This window comes from Hoplias malabaricus, chromosome 1 (assembly GCF_029633855.1).
Source record: "Hoplias malabaricus isolate fHopMal1 chromosome 1, fHopMal1.hap1, whole genome shotgun sequence".
Classification (NCBI taxonomy): domain Eukaryota; kingdom Metazoa; phylum Chordata; class Actinopteri; order Characiformes; family Erythrinidae; genus Hoplias; species Hoplias malabaricus.
The window spans coordinates 6,435,528-6,456,764 of NC_089800.1; the positions used below are offsets into that span (position 1 = coordinate 6,435,528).

Genomic DNA, 21,237 nt, shown 5'->3' on the forward strand with positions numbered 1-21,237 from the left:
CTTGACACTACCGTTAAAGCTTCATGGCTAACGCTAAAGCTAAAGCAGGAGCCCGTTCGCAAGCATTCCGCAGAAGAGGAATAAAAACAGCTCAATCCCTCCCTCACGCCCCTCTAACTTTCCCCATTGGACAGACACAAGAAAAGGAGCTTTGTTTTTCCTCTGTCAGGAGACAGGACGAGCACAAAGCCCCAGAAAAACCTCTGATTTTCAGCAGCTAAACATGTTAACTTCAGGAGAAACGTATAAAGCGACATTTTAGATTCTCTTACATTAAACAGTTATTCTTGCAGTTTCGTACAAATATTTAATCAAGTGACTACCTAAGATCAAACTGGTTTTGTGTATTTTTGGGTACTGGTAAAAATTTAACTTTAAACGAAAAAATAAAAACCTGTATTTAATGTGCATTTATTAATCATTTGCATTAATATATATTTTTTAAAGTATGCTATTATATTACATTGTTGTGCCTGTACTTGCAATAAAAATGATTAAAGAACTTCAATAAATTACTCCACTGAAAAACCAGATGCAATAACTAAACTTTGACTTGATGATTTAAAAAAGATTATGTATTAATAAAAAAGACTATAAAAATGGTTGGATGATTAATAAGGTGTTGGACCATTTATAAGAAATTAATTATTAAATAATCAAATTAAAATCATTAGTACTGTTTAGCTGAATTGATTGTTAATGACTTGAAGTTAATTTCAAAGTTATATTTATTGCCTCTGTAATGAAGTAATTAATTGCTAAATTACAGAAGTGTTTCCATCTTGCAATGATTACACCTGTCTTTTAAACTCCAGACCCTAGAGACCCCTGTAATTATTTGCCCATTAGCGGGGTCCTCCCTGTAGTGGCCAAGATAGAAGAACAGTGAGTTCAAGTAACACATCCTGCATTTTCCACTATTTGCGATGCAATCAGATTTCAAAAAGCACTGTCCTGGTGAGCCTAGTGCTCATTTGTGGAAAATGGGAGAGATGAGTTAGTGTGATCAGGCTCTAAAAGCAAACTACATTGCCAAAAGTATTTGCTCGTCTGCCTTCACACACACATGAACTTGAGTGACATTCCATTTTTAATCCACATGGTTTAATATGATGTCGGCTCGCTCTTTGCAGCCATAACAGCTTCAACTCTTCTGGGAAGGCTTTCCACAAAGTTTAAGAGTGTGTTTATGAAAACAGTGCTTGGTTTTATACACCTGTGGTCATGGAAGTGATAGGAACACCTGAATTCAATTATTTGGATGGATGAGTGAATACTTTTGGCAGTATAGTATATATATTCAGAAAAGTGTGTAGTTTCAGTTTTTCATGTAATATACAGAAACAAATCTGGTTCAATCTTGGACTTGGTGTGCCACAGGACTCAATCATACGGTCTCTTTAGTTTTAGGTGCGTACACGTATTAATCAGCCTGTAGAACTCAGGAGTAAGCTATGCACAACCAAAAAATTAGCAGCATCCTGGACAAGAATTTTCAAACATTATCATTTCAAACCTGCGCCAGTGTCTTAATGTACTGGGCATTGTTTACATACATCTCTTTAGACCCAGTTGTATTTATAGGGAACCTGATGTAGCGTGCAGTAAAATATTTTGTAAATAAGCCTAACCTTTAAAATATCAACATTTGTTGTGAGATGCTTTTCTAATAGACACACTTGTAAGGACAGAAACACCAGTGATTTCTCAGGGAACATTTTCTGCCCTGGTGACACCTTTTTACACTTCTTTGTCCATGTCGCCAAAGCCGCTGGGTTCGTCTGGGCATGGGGACAGGGATGAGAGTAATTTGCCCCTAAAAGTAGGGCAGTGCCTAGCCATCTTTTGACTGGGTGGCACAAGAGCCAGAGCCATGATGAGATCTGGGCAGGGGGCCCAAAGCAGTTGAGGGCACGAGACTTGAATATTGTTGAGGGATGGAGACACGGAGACCTACTTTGTCTAACAGGACAATGAGAGATTGGTAGGTTTGAGAATAGGAGGATTTTTGTATGCTTTTAGCTGGTAATAACCACCCAAGTCCCTTGCAATTGATGTTGTATTTACAGGGAAAACATTAACATTTTCAAATGTTATAGCGTATATTTAATATCATGTGGGTGCGGCTTTTGTTGGAAAAATCTCTCAAAAGAATACATTTTTCATATCATTTTGTGGGGGGGTCTCTGTTGCTTAGCAACACTGAAAACTAAAAGTAACAAAATGCTGGACAATGACAAGAATCTACTAGTTCAGTGAGCTTTCTTTCATTTTTTATTTAATGCATGGCCTCACACATACATTGGTTTCCTTTGCACTGTGCAGTATGGAACAACTACGATGAGTAGTGATGGTAAATGGTCAAAAAGTTTATGTTTAGAGTCAAACAAAGCTACCTCCACGTATGTTAGCAATAAAGGCTGGACTCATGATCAGGGCCAGACGATGATATACACTAAACCCCACCTTTAAGAGTTAAAGTATGGAGGTGGAGAACGATTGGAACTGCTTTTTGGGCTTCTACGAGGCCGAGGTTGTTCCTGTGAGATCAGCACAGCATACAAGAGCAATAATACGATACACCATACAAAAATAAAATCAAATAAAACCAGCCATCTACCTTACATAATCCATCCTTTTCATACACAGATGAACACAATACATTATTTGCAAAAACACAGCAAAAACGGAAAAAAAAGGGGGGTGGGGTGTGTGGGGGGGGAGAGCAGCCACTTAGGAAAGAAAACCATCCCAAAAAAATGTACATCCAATGATCTGAATCCTTCGTAAACCTAGGAGTCAAGAGTCCCTGAAAATTTAGCACCAGACCAAATATTCAATGGCCTTGCACTTCTGGTCAGGGATGAGTTCTCTTGTCCTGTGGTCACTGCTGCCTCCTTACAGTTAGACACTACTCCCTCTCAACAAGAACATAGGATAAGGAGTAAATGAAAAGTCGAAACCTTGCTTTATATATTTATACTCATCGGTTGTGTGTGTGTGTTTGTGTGTGTGTGTACGCGAGTTACTTATGTGTATTTCTCTCTCAACACACATATACTCATCTGTCTTTACCTGGCTGTAGCAAAAACGAGGCACACTTAAACCGGGGTTGCATCTCCCTACCTTACTCCAACCCTCAAGGAGGTTTCCTCCTATTTTGGGGGTCGAGGAGCCTTTTATGTTTAAGCCCTCGTGCCTCTGACATTTTTCTTTCTCCAAACACGTATGCATCCTCAATCTTTCCATCTCTCCATCCTCAAGTATTTTTTTTTCTTTGTAATAATCCTGGAGACGCTGATACAGACAGAGCAATAGAATGGGAGAGAGAGCGAGAGAGAGAGAGAGAAAGAGAGAGGGAGTGAATGTGTGATCAGCTGAGCGCCGGGCTGGTCCCCTGTCCCTCTGGCTCTTTCAGCCCATTTCCTTCCACTGCCGGTAAAACTCCACAATGTTCTTCAGCTCCATGCCTGCCGCAGCCACTGCCTGGATGGCCGACTGTCAAAAACAAACAGAGAACAAATTTAGGTGCTAAAGGATAGACCCAGGCTGTTTTTGGTTTCACAAACTTTCCTCTTAGAGCAACATGGTATTAGCCAAGGCTTGATGGGTATCTATGATAATCCACTGAGTAGGCCTGTCATAACAGCCACATTTTGTGATCAACTTATTGTCCCTGATATAATTGCGATAAATTAGATTACTGTCATTTTAAGACCATTTTATGGCACTGATATAAAAATAACAGTAAAGCAATTACACACTTTTAAAGAGCAATGAAGAGTAGTGTGTAGCAAAAAAATTACTGACGTTCACAATTATGTAAACAAACACAGCAATAAGCATGATGGGCAATACTGATTTCAGCAAACATTATTGAGTCTAAGTCCATTGCTGCATGATAAGTCAATAATGTAATTATTTTGACTGGTCCACCACTGAATTTTAGAAGCTAGCAGAACCCGTGTATAGAGTATATAGTGTACACAGTGTATAGTCAGAGACAACTGCTTGAAACTGTAGAGAAATACATCTCCAGGTCTCACTGTTGTGTCCGCATTTCTCAAAAACCTTTCATTCCACATATTCCCAACTGTGAATACTGTAAATTAATAGAAATATATTCACAGAACAGTCTAAAAAACACAATATACGTTTAAATACAATGTGGGAGTGTCATTTGAAAGTGGCAAGTTGCTGTCACACTGAAGATTTAATGGAATAAATCTTTCAACTTCATTTAGAAAACCTCTCATGTTTGGTGTCTGCTGACAGTCTTAAACTTTTGGAGCTGTAAAAGAAGAGGTGAATTAAGTGATAGAGTGACTACGGTAGTAAAGTAAGCTAAGGTTTGCCTTAAACCACTGCTTTTTGTGCTGGATGTAGTGTGTTGTGGTTATAGAAAGAAGCTGAACCGTGGCCAACCAAGCAGAGCTGTAAGCTGTTGACTAGCAGCATCTCTCAACATTAAATTACGTTCAGTAAATAAATATTTTAGAAATTTTGAATGCAAAGGGTCCAGCTGTTAGCTGTGATGTGGCTTCTAGAGTCTTAGAGAATGTCTCCCAAAACACAAGCATAAATACACTACAGTAGGACCATCCTGCATTATTAATCAGTGCTAATTGGACTGTATTGTTGTTATTACAACGGCATATCTTAATTTTAATCCTTCATTCTGCTAATCCTCTCCTAGTCCCAGGCTTGAGATTAGGGCCCTGGCCATAACGATAATTATGTGTTAAACCTCGAGAGCCACTAAAAATAGGCAGGTAGACCGACAGCCAGTCAAAGTTCTTTTAGACAGCTGCACATGCCGCCCAATTTAGAAAGTAGGAAACAGCTCGCCCAGCATGGCATTCCGCTACTCAGTGCGGCAGGAGGAGAAGCATTACTGCTCTGGGTTCTGTTTTATTCCACGAACTGACAGACCTTCATGGGAGCTGATCTCTCAGTCAGTTCTGGGATTGTGTGTCCGGTCAGGATGGTCACCATGCCAGCTGTGTCTTCATCTCCGCTGTTCTGAGAGCCTGTTAACTGACGGCAGCTGTCCACCATCTTGTAGAGATGCCTGCAAACACACGGAGGCAAGACCTTTATTAATACACCAAACTGCACGCGTCCTGTTGAAGTAGTACACGGTCCTCTGAGGAATCCTGTTGTCTGGAGAAATGAAAGCATACACAGGGCAACATATATAGCACTTAATATGTCACAAACCAGGTCAACAAATCAGTTCGTTTCAGACTTACCAGGCTTCGATGTCCTGTCTCTTCAGCTTGTCCCTCTCAAAGCTCCTCCCTGACTCTTTCTGGCAGCGGATATATCTACAGGAAACGCAGGAAAGGATGAGACATCGAGAGAGGTGATTATGGGTGACAGAAATGTTACACCTGCAGCTTTCAAGCAAGAATAGCCAAGGAGGAGTTTCTTTAATGCTACAACAGAAATGTTAAGATGTAATGTCCTTGATGAAATACATCCCCTCATGTCTCCCACTTATCACTGACTTGTTATTTTATTTGAGATAAATTTGGGGTGAAATAAATCCATAAAGTTTCAGTAATTGTACCTCATAAGGACATTATTTTTTTTACCTTATTAAATAGACAAGTTTTTCAATTCAGTAACCAGCCAAATATAAAAAAAAAAGGCTAAAATCAAAGTAACAGAACAAACTAGATCAGGGGTCGGCAACCCGCAGCTCTTTGATCCCTCTAATTATTTTCAAAAGCTGAGCCGCATCAATGAGTATTTAATTAAAATGTATTTTATTTTGGTTCGTTCATTTTCAAAATGTAATTCTATGAAGATTATGGCGATCTTGTAACATCTAAAATATTTTAATATTTAAAATATTTTGTCGCTCTTAAAACACGTCACAACTTCCAATGTGCGACACCCGCCAGTCTGCGGTTTCTTGAACGTTTTGACCGCTGACTGCACGGCGCCAGTAAAATAATGACGGCACGCAGAGAGAGGACAGCGTTTTTGTTTGTTTGCTGCCAGTGGATAATTTAAGTTTGGCGTTTTTTTTTCATTACTACAAGGACTCAAATAGACATTGAGTATTTTACTTAACCTTCAACACAACGTCTTTTTTTCGGAGTTAAATGTTTTGTTGCATGCAGAAATGTTATTTCATTTTCTCTGCAGTCGTTCATTGATTTCATAAATGTAACACAGTGTAGTTTGTTTATAAGTAGCACAAAGGCAAAAAAAAAAACCCCGTTATGCGCAGTGTTATTTCATTTAAAATTTCAAAAGGGTTTTGTGGCTCCCAGTGTTTTCTTTACAGTGTGAAACGGGTCCAAACGGCTCTTTGAGTGGTAAAGGTTGCCGACCCCTGAACTAGATGCAAAGCCCCCCCAATCAATAAGGCGAGCTTGTGGTCACACCTTTAGGGATTTTTCTAATACACACACATTCAGAAGCACTTTCAATTAAAGAAAGTTTGAGCCTACAGTTATTACAATAAGCTTCGACATGAAATGAAATAAAATAAGAAATCAGAAAGAGAATCAGATTATTTAGTGTGCAAGACATCTGTTTGAGATAAGTTAGAGATCCGATGCTTTGGTCTGTAGGAGAACCTGTGTTTAAAAACTCCTAGAGGTATTACATAGTACTGAGCAACAGAAATCAAATGTTTATATTCACAACACACCACCAAACAAAACTAAAACAACAAACAGTGGTACTCATACCGGTTTCCTTTTCGAAACTCAGACTCAAGAAAACGAATGCCATCTCTTGCACCTGGATTTTCTTTTTTCAGGACGTCAAGCCCGTCGATCACTAATAAGAAAGCAAAGAACATTAGAGAGGAAACAATACCTGCACCTTACTTTGAAAAAGAAAGGAGTGGAATTTATTTGGTTAATGCATCTCGCTACAGGAGCACTCTGAAACAAAAGCCATGTGGTATAAAGTCTATATAATAAAATGTGTACGTTAAGCTGCACGCAGCACTTACATTTCTACCATTTTCTAAAACGATTCTTTAACATTGTTCTCTGTTTCACTTCTTTCGGTAGAAGACGAATTAAGCTGCTTTTAAACGCTTCAAATTGATTTTCCAAAAAAAAAAAAAAAAAAAAGCTTGCACAAGCTGAGACTTGAATCGTATGGCATTACATCTGCCTAGTGACTACTGACTATACATCTCTAATTTAAAAAAGCAGACTTGTGAAGGCTAAGACAAACGGCAAGCCCCTGACCTGTGCGAGGGATGATGATGATGAAACAGCCGCTGGCAGCCAGCTGTCTAAGCAGGTTCAGATGCTGGCAGAGAGCAGATGTGTCAGGCACTAGGTAAGGGGACATGGAGGACTGAGCCTTGGGCTGCTGAAGGCTTCCTTCCAGCTGGGACACTTCCAACTGCAGAGAACAGTAGAGGTACATTACGTCAAGCACTGCTCCGTGTCTTATAATGAGGTACCGACTGTGCCTAAATTCTCTGAAACACATCCTAGTAGTGAGTTCTTCTTAGTAAAAGTAAGGCTAAATATGTCTGTACTACACAAACTCACAAGAAGTACTGAACATACTGCAAATTAGGAATGAGGTCAGCATTAAACAACACTAGCAGTGGTCAGTGATGTTCTCATACTTCTGGACTGCAGTGTATTTTCAGTTAAAACTGTCCAAATTAAAAGTATAATTAGTTAAACAAAGACAAAACTGGCCAGAAATAAATACAATGCATTATTCATTGTTCTCTCAAAATGTTCCTATTCATATGCCATTGTTGTAAATGTTCAAGGGTGCTGCCTTAAAAATGTCAAAAGATATCCATGTTTAAATTCTGAGATTACTAGTAAATGAATTAAGAAAGGGGATTAAACCTGCAGACGCAGCTGTGCCATGTCCCGCATGAGTCTGTTCCTGCGTGCCTCCTCTTCAGCCTGTTTATGTTTAAAAAAACCATAAGAGGGTCAATAAACCAAGCTGCTCTACTGACCCAAGACTCAGACATTCAATTTCTAAAGAGCCCTCAGAATAAGATATTTTTAGACACGAATGAAACACACACATTTTAAAACACCAGAAATCTAAAACGTTCGGTGAAAGTTCAGACTGAATTTTCAGAACAGAGTGCATCGATACTTCTGAAAAGTACATTTACTTCGGTCAAGGTCCCTGTGCCTAGTAACACATCATTTTAGGTTTCTAAAGCCTTGCCGGTTTTATTGACGGTGCTCAAGAACAGCAAGGCGGCACTTTAATCAGCGCTTGTTCTACACGCTCAGGGCATCGTGGTTGCCTAGCAACATCTGACTCTCAAGAGAGCCTCACAAATACGGCACAGGCAGAAAGAAAGAGCGCGCTCTCCTCTCCACAGGCCTGTGTACCCTATCATTTATTGGTGCTCTAAGTAAGGGGCACTGCTTCAGCTATAGCGTCAAGTTTTATAGCTCAAGAGTTTGATTTATTTTTTAATTTATAGAAAGCTGTAATGATGTAAGCCACGTTTTTTTTTCCGAGAAAATTGTGTCTTAAGATTAAACTCATCTACAATTTTATCACCCTGAGGCCCACCAACCACACACACTTTAATCTATATGTGTATATAATATAAAAGTGTATATAGGCTCTTTAAAAGTAAGGAAGGTATATTATATTGGAATAATATCTGTATAATTACTGTAACCACTTAACAGAGGATTTGGTTAGTTTCATGAATCTAGTTAAATTAGTCTTTCTCACACAACCACTGAGCACCAGTATTCAAAAATTGTTCCTTTTGTTCTGAGACACCCAGGGAGAACACACCACACTCCTCACAGACAGTCACCCGGAGGAAACCCACGCAGACACGGAGAACACACCACACTCCTCACAGACAGTGACCAAGGCGGGGATTGAACCCACAACCCCAGAACAGTGAAAATAGCTGTCGCTCCACTCTGCCAGCCCCAACATAAACAACTCTGTTTTAAATTAATTTTTAAATTAAATTTGTTGTACTGTATCACAACAAATGCTGTATTTTTGCTTTAAATTAATATCCTGAGTAAGATTTCTCAGCAGTTAAATAACAGACTAATTTGCTAAAGTAATGGAATGTGAATAATTTTTGCAGGAGTTCGAGTCATTGGCTCAGCAATGGTTCGACTGGAAGAACAGGTCTCTTACCATGCGGAACTGGGCCTTGGCCTGCTGAACCAGGTTCTCCTGTTCTGATTGGCTGATACTGGTGAAGATGCCTGCTTCCGGGTTGAAGTGCAACACATTGCCTTGCAAATCAGTGAGGAAGTGACCAAAGCTGCGAATGCAGCACAAGCGCACCACGCACTGGCAACATTCAGACAGAAAACGGAGGTTAGGGATCAGACAGAAAAGGTATAAACACTTCTAAAAGCACAGCAAATGTACAGTAAATGTTTAAGAATTAAGGATTTGACCACAATATTTCAAATACAAAGCATTCTGGATGTTTTGTTTCTTTTAAAACAACAAGGCTTTCCTTAAACACTCTCTGAGTTAGATGTGTGACTGTGAGCCAGCGAGGCTCTCCGTTAGGCTCCTACCTCCTGCAGGGGGTTGAGGCTGGGTCTGTGGCTGGTGAAGTCCAGTTTGCGATGCGCCAGGCTGAGGGCCGGGAGGTGCCGTAGTGCCTGGTCCTCCGGAAGCAGCAGAGTCTGCACCAGGTCAGGCTTCTCACTCTGCATTACCAGTTCTCTCACCTCTTTCTTCAGCCCCAAATCTGCCAAACAATCAATAGTTAATCCTGATTTATATACACATGCCGTCTCGATTGCTGGAGGAGATAATATAATAAAACAAATATAAATTATTCTTATTAAATGTGCTATATTTATGTTTATTTTTTACTAAGAAATAGCCTCAGAAGGAAATGTTTATGGAGTAATTTTTAAAAATGAAATCAACTTGTATGTAACCAACCTGCTTCTAACATCTTGCTCCCATCAGGCAGTAAGTTGAGCAGCACAGAGAGACGATTCCACAAACTCTGAGAACTCTGGGGAAATACAGAACGCAGCAAACTTGAAAAGCTGCACAAATAATATGTACAAACTAGAGCAGAGTAATATTAATATCAAATATAAATAATTACTGATAATACAACACTAAGAACATATAAGTCAAAATATTTAAAGAAACACCAAGAAATAAATGGTATATTTACTCCTAAGCTCCCCTTACAACTGCAGAATTGAGTTAACTTTTATAGCACTGTCCTAAAATTGAGGGCTGAGGCGATAGGTCCAGAGTAACAGTGTCAGAGGCTTTATTCTCCCTGTTACAGGTCAGTGAAGCATCACCATTGAAGCTGCCATTTTAAGGTAAACATACTATGCAGTGTTCCTTTAAACAACTCTGCATTAGAGGATTAAAAAAACGACAAATTCTACCTTTCAGAGGACATTCAAACTCCTTTCAGCGTTGTGAGTTGTTGCTTTAATTTCAATAATGGGAATAGCCTGCTGAAGCTAACCTCTTCTACCAGTCTATGCTAAACTTACCATACTTTGGTCTCCTGTTACACAGTGTTATAATATAAACGTACCTAGGAACAGATTTTATAGAAAATACCTCAATCTCACATTATTAATTGGGTTGTGGGGGAGCTCTACCTGTGCACACATGACAATGATGTCAGTATTTGTTCTCAGCCAGTCCACAAAGACCTTCACAATCTGAATGAGGCCCTGATTAGTCAGAATCTCGAGTCTCTCGGACAGTGTTTTCTCGTTGTGAAATGACTGGTTACTGTGCTCGCTTTCTTCTGTATCGGATTCAACATCTAAAAACAAAAGGGAAAGTGGTTATAGATGCTTAAAAAAACAGAGCATTAACAGTAATCAGAACACAATGAGAAGTACCGTTGTTGTTGGTTCCATTTGCAATTTCTGGTGTAGCATTGCTAAGAGGGGGTGTGGCTTCTTGGGAGGGTGTGGGATCTGATTCAGGGGTAGGGTTAGAGGAACTGGGCGGTCTCAACAGGACGTTGCTGAAGGTAGGGGCGAGGCGGAAGCAGCGTTTGGCCTGAAACAGCTGTGAGGACATAGCCTGTAGGTTACTACTAATACTTGAGTCAGTGGAGAGCAGTGGCCCGTTGGTGGCTGGTGGAGTGGAGCGTTCATCCTGTAACGGCTGCTGCCGCTGCTCTTCTTCTTCTTCTTCTTCTTCCTCCTCCTCCAGCTGCTGTTGCTGCTCCTGAGCTGGACTCTCAGTGTCCTCCATGTCCTCCAGGTCAGAGCGTGACTCCTGGCTGTTCATGTCCGAGTCCGTTTCCACGTCAAAGGCCGTACCTCCCTCTTCTTCCTCTTCAGAGCCACTCTCCCAGGCTCCCTCTCTGCTCCGCCCCTCCTTCCCCAGAGAGTTCTCCGGTGCCCTGCAGACCCCCAGCCCCTCTGTGACCCCCCTACGCTCCTCCTCATCTTCTTCATCACTCTCAAAGCCCTCACTCAGATCGCTCTCGTCCTCGTCACGGGCGCAGCGTCGACGCCGGAGCATTGACAGTCGTGAGTACTTCCTCTTCTGTTTCTGCTTCTCTTCCTCACCCTTCTTCTCTTTCTTAGACGCCGCTCCGCCGCTCTCACCCTTTGACCCCTCCTCGTTATTCTCATCCTCCCCTTCGTCATCGTCTTCCTCTTCCAGTGAACCATTCTGAAGGGCTCTCTCTTCTGAAGGAAGCGTGCCGGTCTGCTCCCTCACATCAACGTCATCTACAGGAGAGGAGCAGATGGAAACACTCGAGCACCAACACAATAACAATGACAGTTTAACTGATGTCAAGTGCCATCTTAATTAGGTCAAAATGGGGATTTAGTTTCATTTAACTGACACCAACACTGATTTCAATCTAGTTCAAATATGTAACATCTACAACTATTATATGTATAACAGCTAATAGCAGCTTTTATAAACGGCAAAAGATACTGTAATGTTTAGTTATAAAAGCGATGAAGCGGAGAATATTCCGCCTCTGATCTGAGTGAATCAGACCATGACCATGATCTGCGTTGCATCGAAAAAGCAACAAATTAAATGAATTCATTTTGATTATATTTTCTTACCGATGTTGTCAGTGCGTAAAGGTGGCACCTCACTTTCTCCGTCCTCAAGTTCAGCTTGTAGGCGGATATTGACGTGGTTCACGAGATGAGAGAAAAGTGCTAGTGTGAAGGCAATGGAGGCACTGTACTGCTTAGAACCTGAAATGAAAAGGACGCTTTATTAACAAAAGAGTGTTTCAACTGCAAGAGAAAGAAAATGTGATGTGCATTAGCACAGCCGCGGGTAATTCTGTAATTCCAGGAACAGCACGAGCAGAATAATGAAGGCCAATCAAACATTCTAACCACCAGCCATAAGTACGTTCACTCGATGTGTATGCCAGCTATTTTCATTCCCTTTACCTTCTAAAAGAAGCATACTTACAATTACGTCAAGAGCACAATCACAGCCACCATTCAATCTCACAAACTAACCTTCTCTACCCATCGACTCACCTCCTCTCTTTAAGCTGTGGACCACCATTAAGCAGATGACCACCATCTTAAAGACCAGGCTGTCGGGCAGCATGGAGCAGGCCTGATCATGGTCGTCGTCTTCCTCGCTGACAGACTGGCTGCCATGGTTGGGTGTAGGCTGGTAGAACAGCACCAGGTTGAAGTCCTCCAGGACCGACTGGCATAGTGAGGTCAGCTCTGTCTCTACCACACTGCAACCAGCAAAGAGAAGACGACATGGAAACAGCCACAGGACAGGCTCTAGTTACAGTAATCATTTCAAGATATCCTCAAATCTAGGATGAACGTACGCCATTAATTTGACTAACACCAGAAACACAGGCAAAGTCCTGGTAATTGTAAAGCTAATAAGCTGACTTTATACTTAGGGAAATGTCTGATATTTTAACATTATTTTGTCACGAAGCAGATCAAGAAAACAGAAAATGCACTGCACCTGTTCTTGGGCTGTAGTAAACTTTGTAGGTACATGAAGCTCACAAGGAGTCGTTTGATGTCTTTTGTTCTAAAATCATAAGCAAAAAGTGTTTTAATTGAAGCAGCATGATTTTTTCACACACAGAGACAAAGACAAAACATAAAAGAAGTTACAGTGGAATAAACAACATTTTAATGACTTTTCAAGATTTAATTGTTTAGTTTAATAACTGCTTCACACAAGAGCAAACGTCATCCGTATCTGTTACACGGCTACGAATATCTGAATACTGATGTCTTGGAGGAAAGCATACTATCTGGACCCTACAAATTCCACATGTGGGGGCCAGATGCTGGTTGAATGTTTCCTGGTTCAAACACACAGACCGAGAGAGAGAGACAGACAGAGAGAGAGAGGGGGGGGGGGGAAGAGAGAGAGACAGAGAGAGAGACATCGAGAGGCAGAGAGAGGCAGAGAGACAGAGAGAGAGAGAGAGAGACACCGAGAGGCAGAGAGAGAGAGAAACAGAGACAGAGAGAGAGAGAGCGAGCGAGCAAAAGAGAGAAAGAGAGACAGAGAGAGAGAGAGAGAGAGAGCTCACCTCTGGCGTGATGGAGAGAGCTTCTTCATCTCTTGCTTCTTCACCTGGTGATACATCTTGGCTGCTTTGTCAAAAAGACGCTTCAGGTTTCCGTACGCTCCCTCGAAGGGAGTCTCTGACTGAATGCTGTTGAACAACAAAACAGGTTAACCTTGGATTCTGTAAGGACACAGCGCTCAATAAGTAATATCAAGCCCATAGATAAATAACATACACAAATGCTGTGAGTATTCCACTGTTTGCAGTAGCTTGGTGTGTGAAGCTTTGCAACACTGTGCTGTAGAGTGGGGTTATAGTGCCCCCCAGAGACTAAGTGAAATAAGTGTTTTCAGAGAAAATGCAGTGAACGCTGCAACAGCATGTCTTACCAGCGAAGGTAGTAGTAGGTGGCTTCCACATTATAAAACTTACTTCCAGCTAGTGTACCCAGCTGATTAAAAGGCATCCCTGTCAATCATATCAACAAAAACATTTAGTCAAGGCCAATACATAGCACTACAACACAGAGGGAGGAAAATCTATTTTAGCGCACATTCAGTTCTATAAAACAATTGAAGGGGCTAAACAAAAGTAATAAAAAGCACTGACATCTTCATAGGAGAGGAGATGGGCATGTTAACTATTTTGCTAAACAACAATCTAGACTTTATTAATTATTTAGCAGAAATTCCAACATGAACATCCATTTTCTGTAACTGTTTCATCCTGTTGGGTCCAGAGACACCAGTCCATCACAGGGCATCATACACTCACTCACTCACACCTATGGACACTTTCGCACGACCAATCCACCTACCAGCATGTAATTTTAGACTGTGGGAGGAAACCAGAGCACCTGGAGGAAACCCACGCAGACACAGGGAGAACACACCACACTCCTCACAGACAGTCACCCGGAGGAAACCCACGTAGACACAGGGAGAACACACCACACTCCTCACAGACAGTCACCCGGAGGAAACCCACGCAGACACAGGGAGAACACACCACACTCCTCACAGACAGTCACCCGGAGGAAACCCACGCAGACACAGGGAGAACACACCACACTCCTCACAGACAGTCACCCGGAGGAAAGCCACGCAGACGCAGGGAGAACACACCACGCTCCTCACAGACAGTCACCCGGAGGAAAGCCACGCAGACGCAGAGAGAACACACCACGCTCCTTACAGACAGTCACCCGGAGGAAAGCCACACAGACGCAGGGAGAACACACCACACTCCTCACAGACAGTCACCCGGAGGAAAGCCACGCAGACGCAGGGAGAACACACCACACTCCTCACAGACAGTCACCCGGAGGAAACCCACGCAGACACAGGGAGAACACACCACACTCCTCACAAACAGTCACCCGGAGGAAACCCACGCAGACACGGAGAACACACCACACTCCTCACAGACAGTCACCCAGAGGAAACCCACACAGACACAGGGAGAACACACCACACTCCTCACAGACAGTCACCCAGAGGAAACCCACACAGACACAGGGAGAACACACCACACTCCTCACAGACAGTGACCAAGGCGGGGATTGAACCCACAACCCCAGAATAGCTGTCGCTCCACTCTGCCAGCCCCAACATAAACCACTCTGTTTTTAATTATTTTTTAAATTAAATTTGTTGTACTGTATCACATTTGAAGTATATGCTTGGTCTTTTAGGCACATGTGATTTAACACTGTACCTAATGGGCACTGAAGATGATCTGGACTCTCAGTTAATGCTGTAGAGTAACCCATTTGTCACTGCATGAGTAATGCTCAAGTTTTTTTCATTTCTACAAACCACAAATTTAAATACAACCAAGTAGCAGATCTAATATCTATATATTCAAATAGTTTTAGCCATCTCCACACATAAGCAAAAAAAATAATGCCACTCACCAACATGGGGTGAGACGGAAAGGGCTTGGTGGTAAAAGCGCTCAGCCAGTTGTTCTGCCTCCACACCTGCCAGTTCATTCTGGTACCGTGCTACACAAAAGATTTCAGACGGAAACATTCAATTTAATTTCTCACAGCAAGCTTACGAACACCTGTCCTCTTAGGAAATAGCCCCTCGCTTTACCGGGGACATTTATACAACAGTGGTTGTCAAGAATCAGCGGCCAATTTTTGTTACACGTTTAATAAAGTGAACTCTTTGTGGAAGTAAACCCCAAAGACACTCACCAAGGTCACCCAGATACACAAGACATCTATGACAAGCCATCTGAGCCCATTCCATCTCCTTAGGTGTTGCAGATACAGGCTTCTTGCGACCTAGAGACATGAATAACACGCCCAAGTCATGTTATATTGCAGAGGACCAGATCTGATTAGCTCCATTATAACAGATAAGCAGCAACAGGTACTCACCGATGAGGGGGTCAGTGACATGTGTCCAGTCGATGCAGTCCTGTAGCTCCAGCTGATAGTGGGACTGAATGTAGAGGAGCAGATGCTGGTAGAAGCCCACCCCTGCAATCAGGTGAGTTCGGTAGGCACACTCCAGAGTGCTACGACTGTGGATGTGCTGCAGTTCCACAGACAGGGGGAGAGGCGAAACACACTCGTTCGTTTTTATAGACAATAGTATTCCTGTACTGGCAGCTGAATTCTCTTATAAGACTACGTTCAAAAATAAACAGGTTATTTCAGCCAGGGGTTCACAGCCTTTCAACAGTTTTGAGAGGAGTACATTCTGTCCTAAATCTTACACGAGGTGGTCATATAACATTTTCTCCAGGACGTTTTTGGGAAACGTTAATGTGCGAGACTGAACGTTAGCAGTAAAAGTACGCCAGTAGAGTATAAATTCAAGTTTCTTCTCCCTTGCTACATTAACCTGGCTAGCTACAAACTGAAAGAGAAAACATACCAAAGCTGATCAAATGCAAAACAGTTTAAACTAGACTTTTCCCTCAGGCTATAAGTTGTGCTTTGGGAATGAATCCCTAAAAGCTGATCAAGTCTCATTTACAGTCAACACAGACTGCTGAATATAAACACTCCACATGAGCAGCAATACCTTCTTGTTTGTTTTGATGACCTGGATCACCTCATAGTAGACTTTTCTCCAGAGCAGCTCCTCTGCCTTACGGCCATAGTCCACGGGATGCAGGAACATCAGCTTCACACACAGTTCCCGCAACCTGAAACAGTAAGAAGTCAGTAGGAATCATCTACTTTAGCAATGATGCCTGTTCAATATATTCCAAGAGAAAGAGAGAGAAAACGTACTTGTTCCGCAAACTGATGTTCTCTGGCTTGAAGACCTCCCTGTATGATGACTTGCTACTGATGATAACATCCAGCTTGTGTACAGATTCCACCACCGCCCTGTTTACAGAGGCAGAGGCAAGTTCAGCGTAAGGCAGTGAGCGATCTACACAATGTCACTGTCGAAATAAAAACATGTATAATCAAAACTGCAACTTTACAGGAGAAGGAACCTTCACAGTTTTCAACGACTGTATTCCAAGTCATTTCGGAGCATTTCTATTGGTCCATATTTATCACAAAATATTCACACAATGTTAAGGACAGCTGTAGTAAATTAAAATCAACAGAAATTGAGATATGATGGTTTTCTTTGGGCAGCTACAATATGAGCCTTCTCCAGCAAATATAATCTTGATTATATACAGTATACATTATATGTTCTCCCTGTGTCTGCGTGGGTTTCCTCCGGGTGACAGTGCAGCCATTCGGTCTTGGATTTGCTCAAAATATAAAAACTGGGTTTAAGGGGAAAATAGTTTGGACCACAAGCAAAGGAAATGACAATAAAGCGCTCCCAACATACCTGATGCTCCTAATGAACTAATTAGCAACCCCTTCCAAAGCCGAAGTGGGTGTGATGGAGCAAGGGGAAAACCACAATATGAATGGCCCACCAGGACCAGGATTGAGAACCACTGATAAGTCATATTTAATGAATATTGGGGCTGAAGGAGTTAAGGAAAATATCTTATAGCGTTTATGTGAGCAATATTTAGATTGCAATTTAAACTGCAATTATTTCCAATAGATTAAGCTCTTTTTTAAGCTCTAATATGTGGTTGGGTTAGGTGAGGTAGCTTGTATTTAACGCCATATCTGGAAATAAGGCCTCATTCATGGCAAGAACTGTAGTAAGATGTTATTAATTTACTAATACGTTGTTATTTTAGATACATTGAGGCTGCCATCTTGCCACCAAGTTTGGTTACTGACAGGAATTTTAGGAGTGCTGATGGCTTTCGTATTGTTGAATAATCCTGTTATGGACTTTGCTGTTAGTATCTGTTGCCCCTCATGACCAAAATAAATACTAACATTAAATGTTTTATCGTAAGCTGAATTTGGCATGGGCCTGCTTTTCCCATTACCAGATAGATACAAGTTAATCTGGGGTGTCCGATAAGGCATCTTGAGTACACTGATTGGTTCAAAGATGTGGCTATAATGTCGAACCCTGTACCTAGAGCATCAGACTCAGTCTGCTGTGGTTGTTGTCATGTACACGGCACTGTGTCTAATTTAACAGAAGCTGATGTCCCCATATAAACCATTCTCAGACATTTCTCTTGGTAATGCAGCCTAGAATTAAAATGTAGGTCTTGAGATTTCACAATAGCACTCTTTGAAACTTGAACATGCGATAAAAATTATTAATCTTTCAGCCCTAATGAATTTTAAAGTAAAGTGCACTATGTCCTCTATATAGAAATGCGGGAGGTGTTTGGGATACCACAGTTAATTCTTTACAGTCACTGACAGTATGTGTATGGCATAAACAGACTAACAAGCATTTTCCAGCTTTGCAGTCTTCTAGATGTTCTCAGTGCTTTGGCCTAGGTTTAATCTGAATTTAAAATACAGGCTTCTACAATTAATTGGTGTAATATGTGTTTAACGGAAGGGCGGCACGGTGAGACAGCAGGCAGTGTCTCTGTCACACAACTCCAGGGACCTGGAGGTTGTGGGTTCGAGCCCTGCTCCGGGTGACGAGGAGTCTGGTGTGTTCTTCTTGTGTCCATGTGGGTCTCCTCTGGGTACTCCGGATCCCTCCCACAGTCCAAAAACACACATTTGTAGGTGGATGGGTGTGAGTGAATGTGTCAGTGTGTGTCGCCCTGTGAAGGACTGATGCCCCCTCCAGGGTGTGTTCCTGCCTTGCGTCCAGTGATTCTGGGTAGGCTCCAGACCCACTGTGACCCTGAAGCCTTCTTATCAAGGCTTCCGATGTGTTTGCGTGTGGCTTTCTTCTGTGTCCAGTGATCTGTAGAAAACACTCAATAATAAGAGATCCTTCAACGTTCCAAAGTACTTTCTGTGACTGGTTTAATGCGTTATTCCTCAGTTTTCAGTCACAAACACACAGTCTGAAGTATACTCCAATGTTTAAGGCGAGCTGTGTGTCCTCTCTGAGTTTCCCCGGGCTGTGTGTACACAAGGTCAGAGCATGTGCAGCCCATGCTTGTAAAATGTTTTGAATCATTGATTTGAATTTGCACTCGATTCATGAATCGATTCACTCAATGAGTCGACTCTACACTCAACGCATCGTAAGTTCCTCAAAGCGTCTAAACACCACACTGAGCACAATTCACGAAATATTGTGGATTTTTAGAACACTGAACGATGGCTCGGTTCGTTTCTTGAGCTTTGATTCCCAACGGGAATCCACCAACTCCCGGTCACAAACAAGAACACTAATATTCTACATTTATCTGTCATTTCATCATCTCCACTGACCATAGAGGAGCACTTTGTATTTCTACAATTACAGACCGAAGTCCATCTGTTTCTCCGCAAAATTTCTTGGTCCCTTTCACCCTGTTCTTCAATGATCAGTCACCCACTGTCCGCTCTATTACACGCATCTAAATCACTGATCTACCTTCTAGACATAAAGTCAGAGACAGTAGCTCGTCTGTGTGTGGGTTGTGCTGTGGTTTGTCATCAGTGGACAATGTCACCTGGATATTTTCAGTTGGTGGGCAATCCAGCAGTGACACTGAGGGCTTTAACAAGTCCAACAGCACTGCTGTGTCTGATCCACTCATCCCAGAGCAACACACACAACACCAAAACGTCAGTGTCAATGCAGCGCAGAGAATGCTCCACCACCCAAACCATACCTGCTCTATGGAGGTCAGTGGGGGAAAAAGAGGACTAAAAAGCAGCCAATGGACTCGAGTTACAGTCGTTAACTTCAGGACAACATAGTGCACCTGTATTGTTGGTGGAGCTGATACAGTGGCAAGATCTTTTAGGTCTGGCCATAAACATTACACCTCTGAAAGTGCTTTGGTGTAGACGACGGTTTCATGACCACTTAAAGGAGCATTTGAGATCCAGATTCAGCCTCGATATTGTATAGTTATGTACAGGAATGTGTAAATATTCTGTTTACAGACAAGTATGTTAAACACTGTATATTGTGGCATCATTCAAAGTCGGTCAGAGGGTGGTATGAGGCTAGACAGAGACCAAATTAAAATGAGAGCATCTAAAATATTGTAGTATGTGTTTAATAGAAAGCCAGTCAATAAAAAGCTAGGCTGTTTGAGACTATGAGCCATGACGTTAGTAGCATGACCTATGAAGAGCACTACAGGGGCTATATAGAGAGGAGGAAGCCATTTGGGATTCAGCTTTCGTTATTACAGGAAGGGCACTGTGTAAATATAAATTCGATGTGATCTTACTGGATGCCTTCTCCAGCTCAGAGGCTCTGAGACTGTCGGCCTGCGCGGAGCTCAGGGCTGAGGGGACTCACCTGTACAGCCGCTTTATGTGAAGGACCTTCGCCTCTGGCTCGCTGTCTTGCCCTGGTCCACTCATTCTAGCACAAATCCGGTTCCGGCTGGTTTGGGGCTCGGTTTATATCCTCCCAATGCCCGCTCCAGTGGAACCCACTCGGTTCTGGTTCGTTTCTGCTGGGTTCAATGTAATGAGAACTAGCTAGCAGGCTAACGAGAAGTTAGCGCTGTGTTTGTGTCACTCTCGGCGCTTCCTGCGCTCTCTGAGGCGGACTCGGCGCTCCTTTGGGCCTCGGGCCGGGTCCCGGTCCGGTTCTCCGCTGCAGGGGACGGGCAGGGCCCGAGCAGGCCGCTGCAGGTCAGCTGTGTGTCCGCGGGCTCTCGCCGAGCTTCTCTCTAATTTTCTCCGAGCCTCCAGTCGCTCCGTGAGCGGCCATCTTTCCTCAGCGACCGCTCCACTATCGCGAGAGTGTGTGTGTGTGTGTGAGAGAGAGAACGCGCGAGTTTTTATTAGTCTTTGTCTTTGTGGGGACCCATTGAGTTTTTATGGCTCTTTGTCTTTGTGGGGACCCATTGAAACGGGGACATTCGACGTTGAGAGGACCTTTGGCTGACAGGAGTTGTGTTGCTGTTTTAGGTCTTTATGGGGACCCAGGACACAAGGGCATTTGATTGATGGCGTATGTTAAAGTCTTGTTTGGGACCCTAGGGTTTTCAAGTAACGGAAAAACAGAAATTAAGGAATGAGTAAATAAAATAAATAAATAAAGATTCATTTTTCAAAGTTTGCTCCTTGGTGGACCAAATCTGAAACCTTTTGGACGACTACTGACGTGCAGACTGACCAATTAGATGTTTACATAGGAGGTTATCGACCAATAACGGTAGCTCTACAGTCAGACCGTCCAATCAGAAGATTTTAGGCTACTTCACCACGCCCCCTTCTCACTCAAGCGAACCAATCGGAGTAGGCG

At 42.4% G+C, this 21,237-nt stretch overlaps 1 protein-coding gene across 1 annotated transcript; it reads right to left on the reverse strand.

Annotated features, from left to right (window-relative positions):
• Positions 1-3,046: 3,046 nt before the first annotated feature.
• On the reverse strand, positions 3,047-20,731 carry smg5 (SMG5 nonsense mediated mRNA decay factor). The gene is made up of 22 exons (XM_066645027.1): positions 20,281-20,731; positions 16,755-16,853; positions 16,543-16,666; positions 15,891-16,047; positions 15,705-15,794; positions 15,417-15,506; positions 13,891-13,969; positions 13,523-13,648; positions 12,940-13,008; positions 12,483-12,694; positions 12,048-12,185; positions 10,851-11,696; positions 10,602-10,771; positions 9,910-9,985; positions 9,534-9,709; positions 9,139-9,297; positions 7,848-7,907; positions 7,221-7,380; positions 6,708-6,798; positions 5,253-5,327; positions 4,933-5,071; positions 3,047-3,498 (listed from the first exon to the last, which is right to left on the reverse strand). Exons 1-22 carry the CDS (start codon positions 20,343-20,345, stop codon positions 3,415-3,417), a joined length of 3,285 nt encoding a protein of 1,094 aa, XP_066501124.1. The 5' UTR covers positions 20,346-20,731; the 3' UTR covers positions 3,047-3,414.
• Positions 20,732-21,237: the final 506 nt, after the last annotated feature.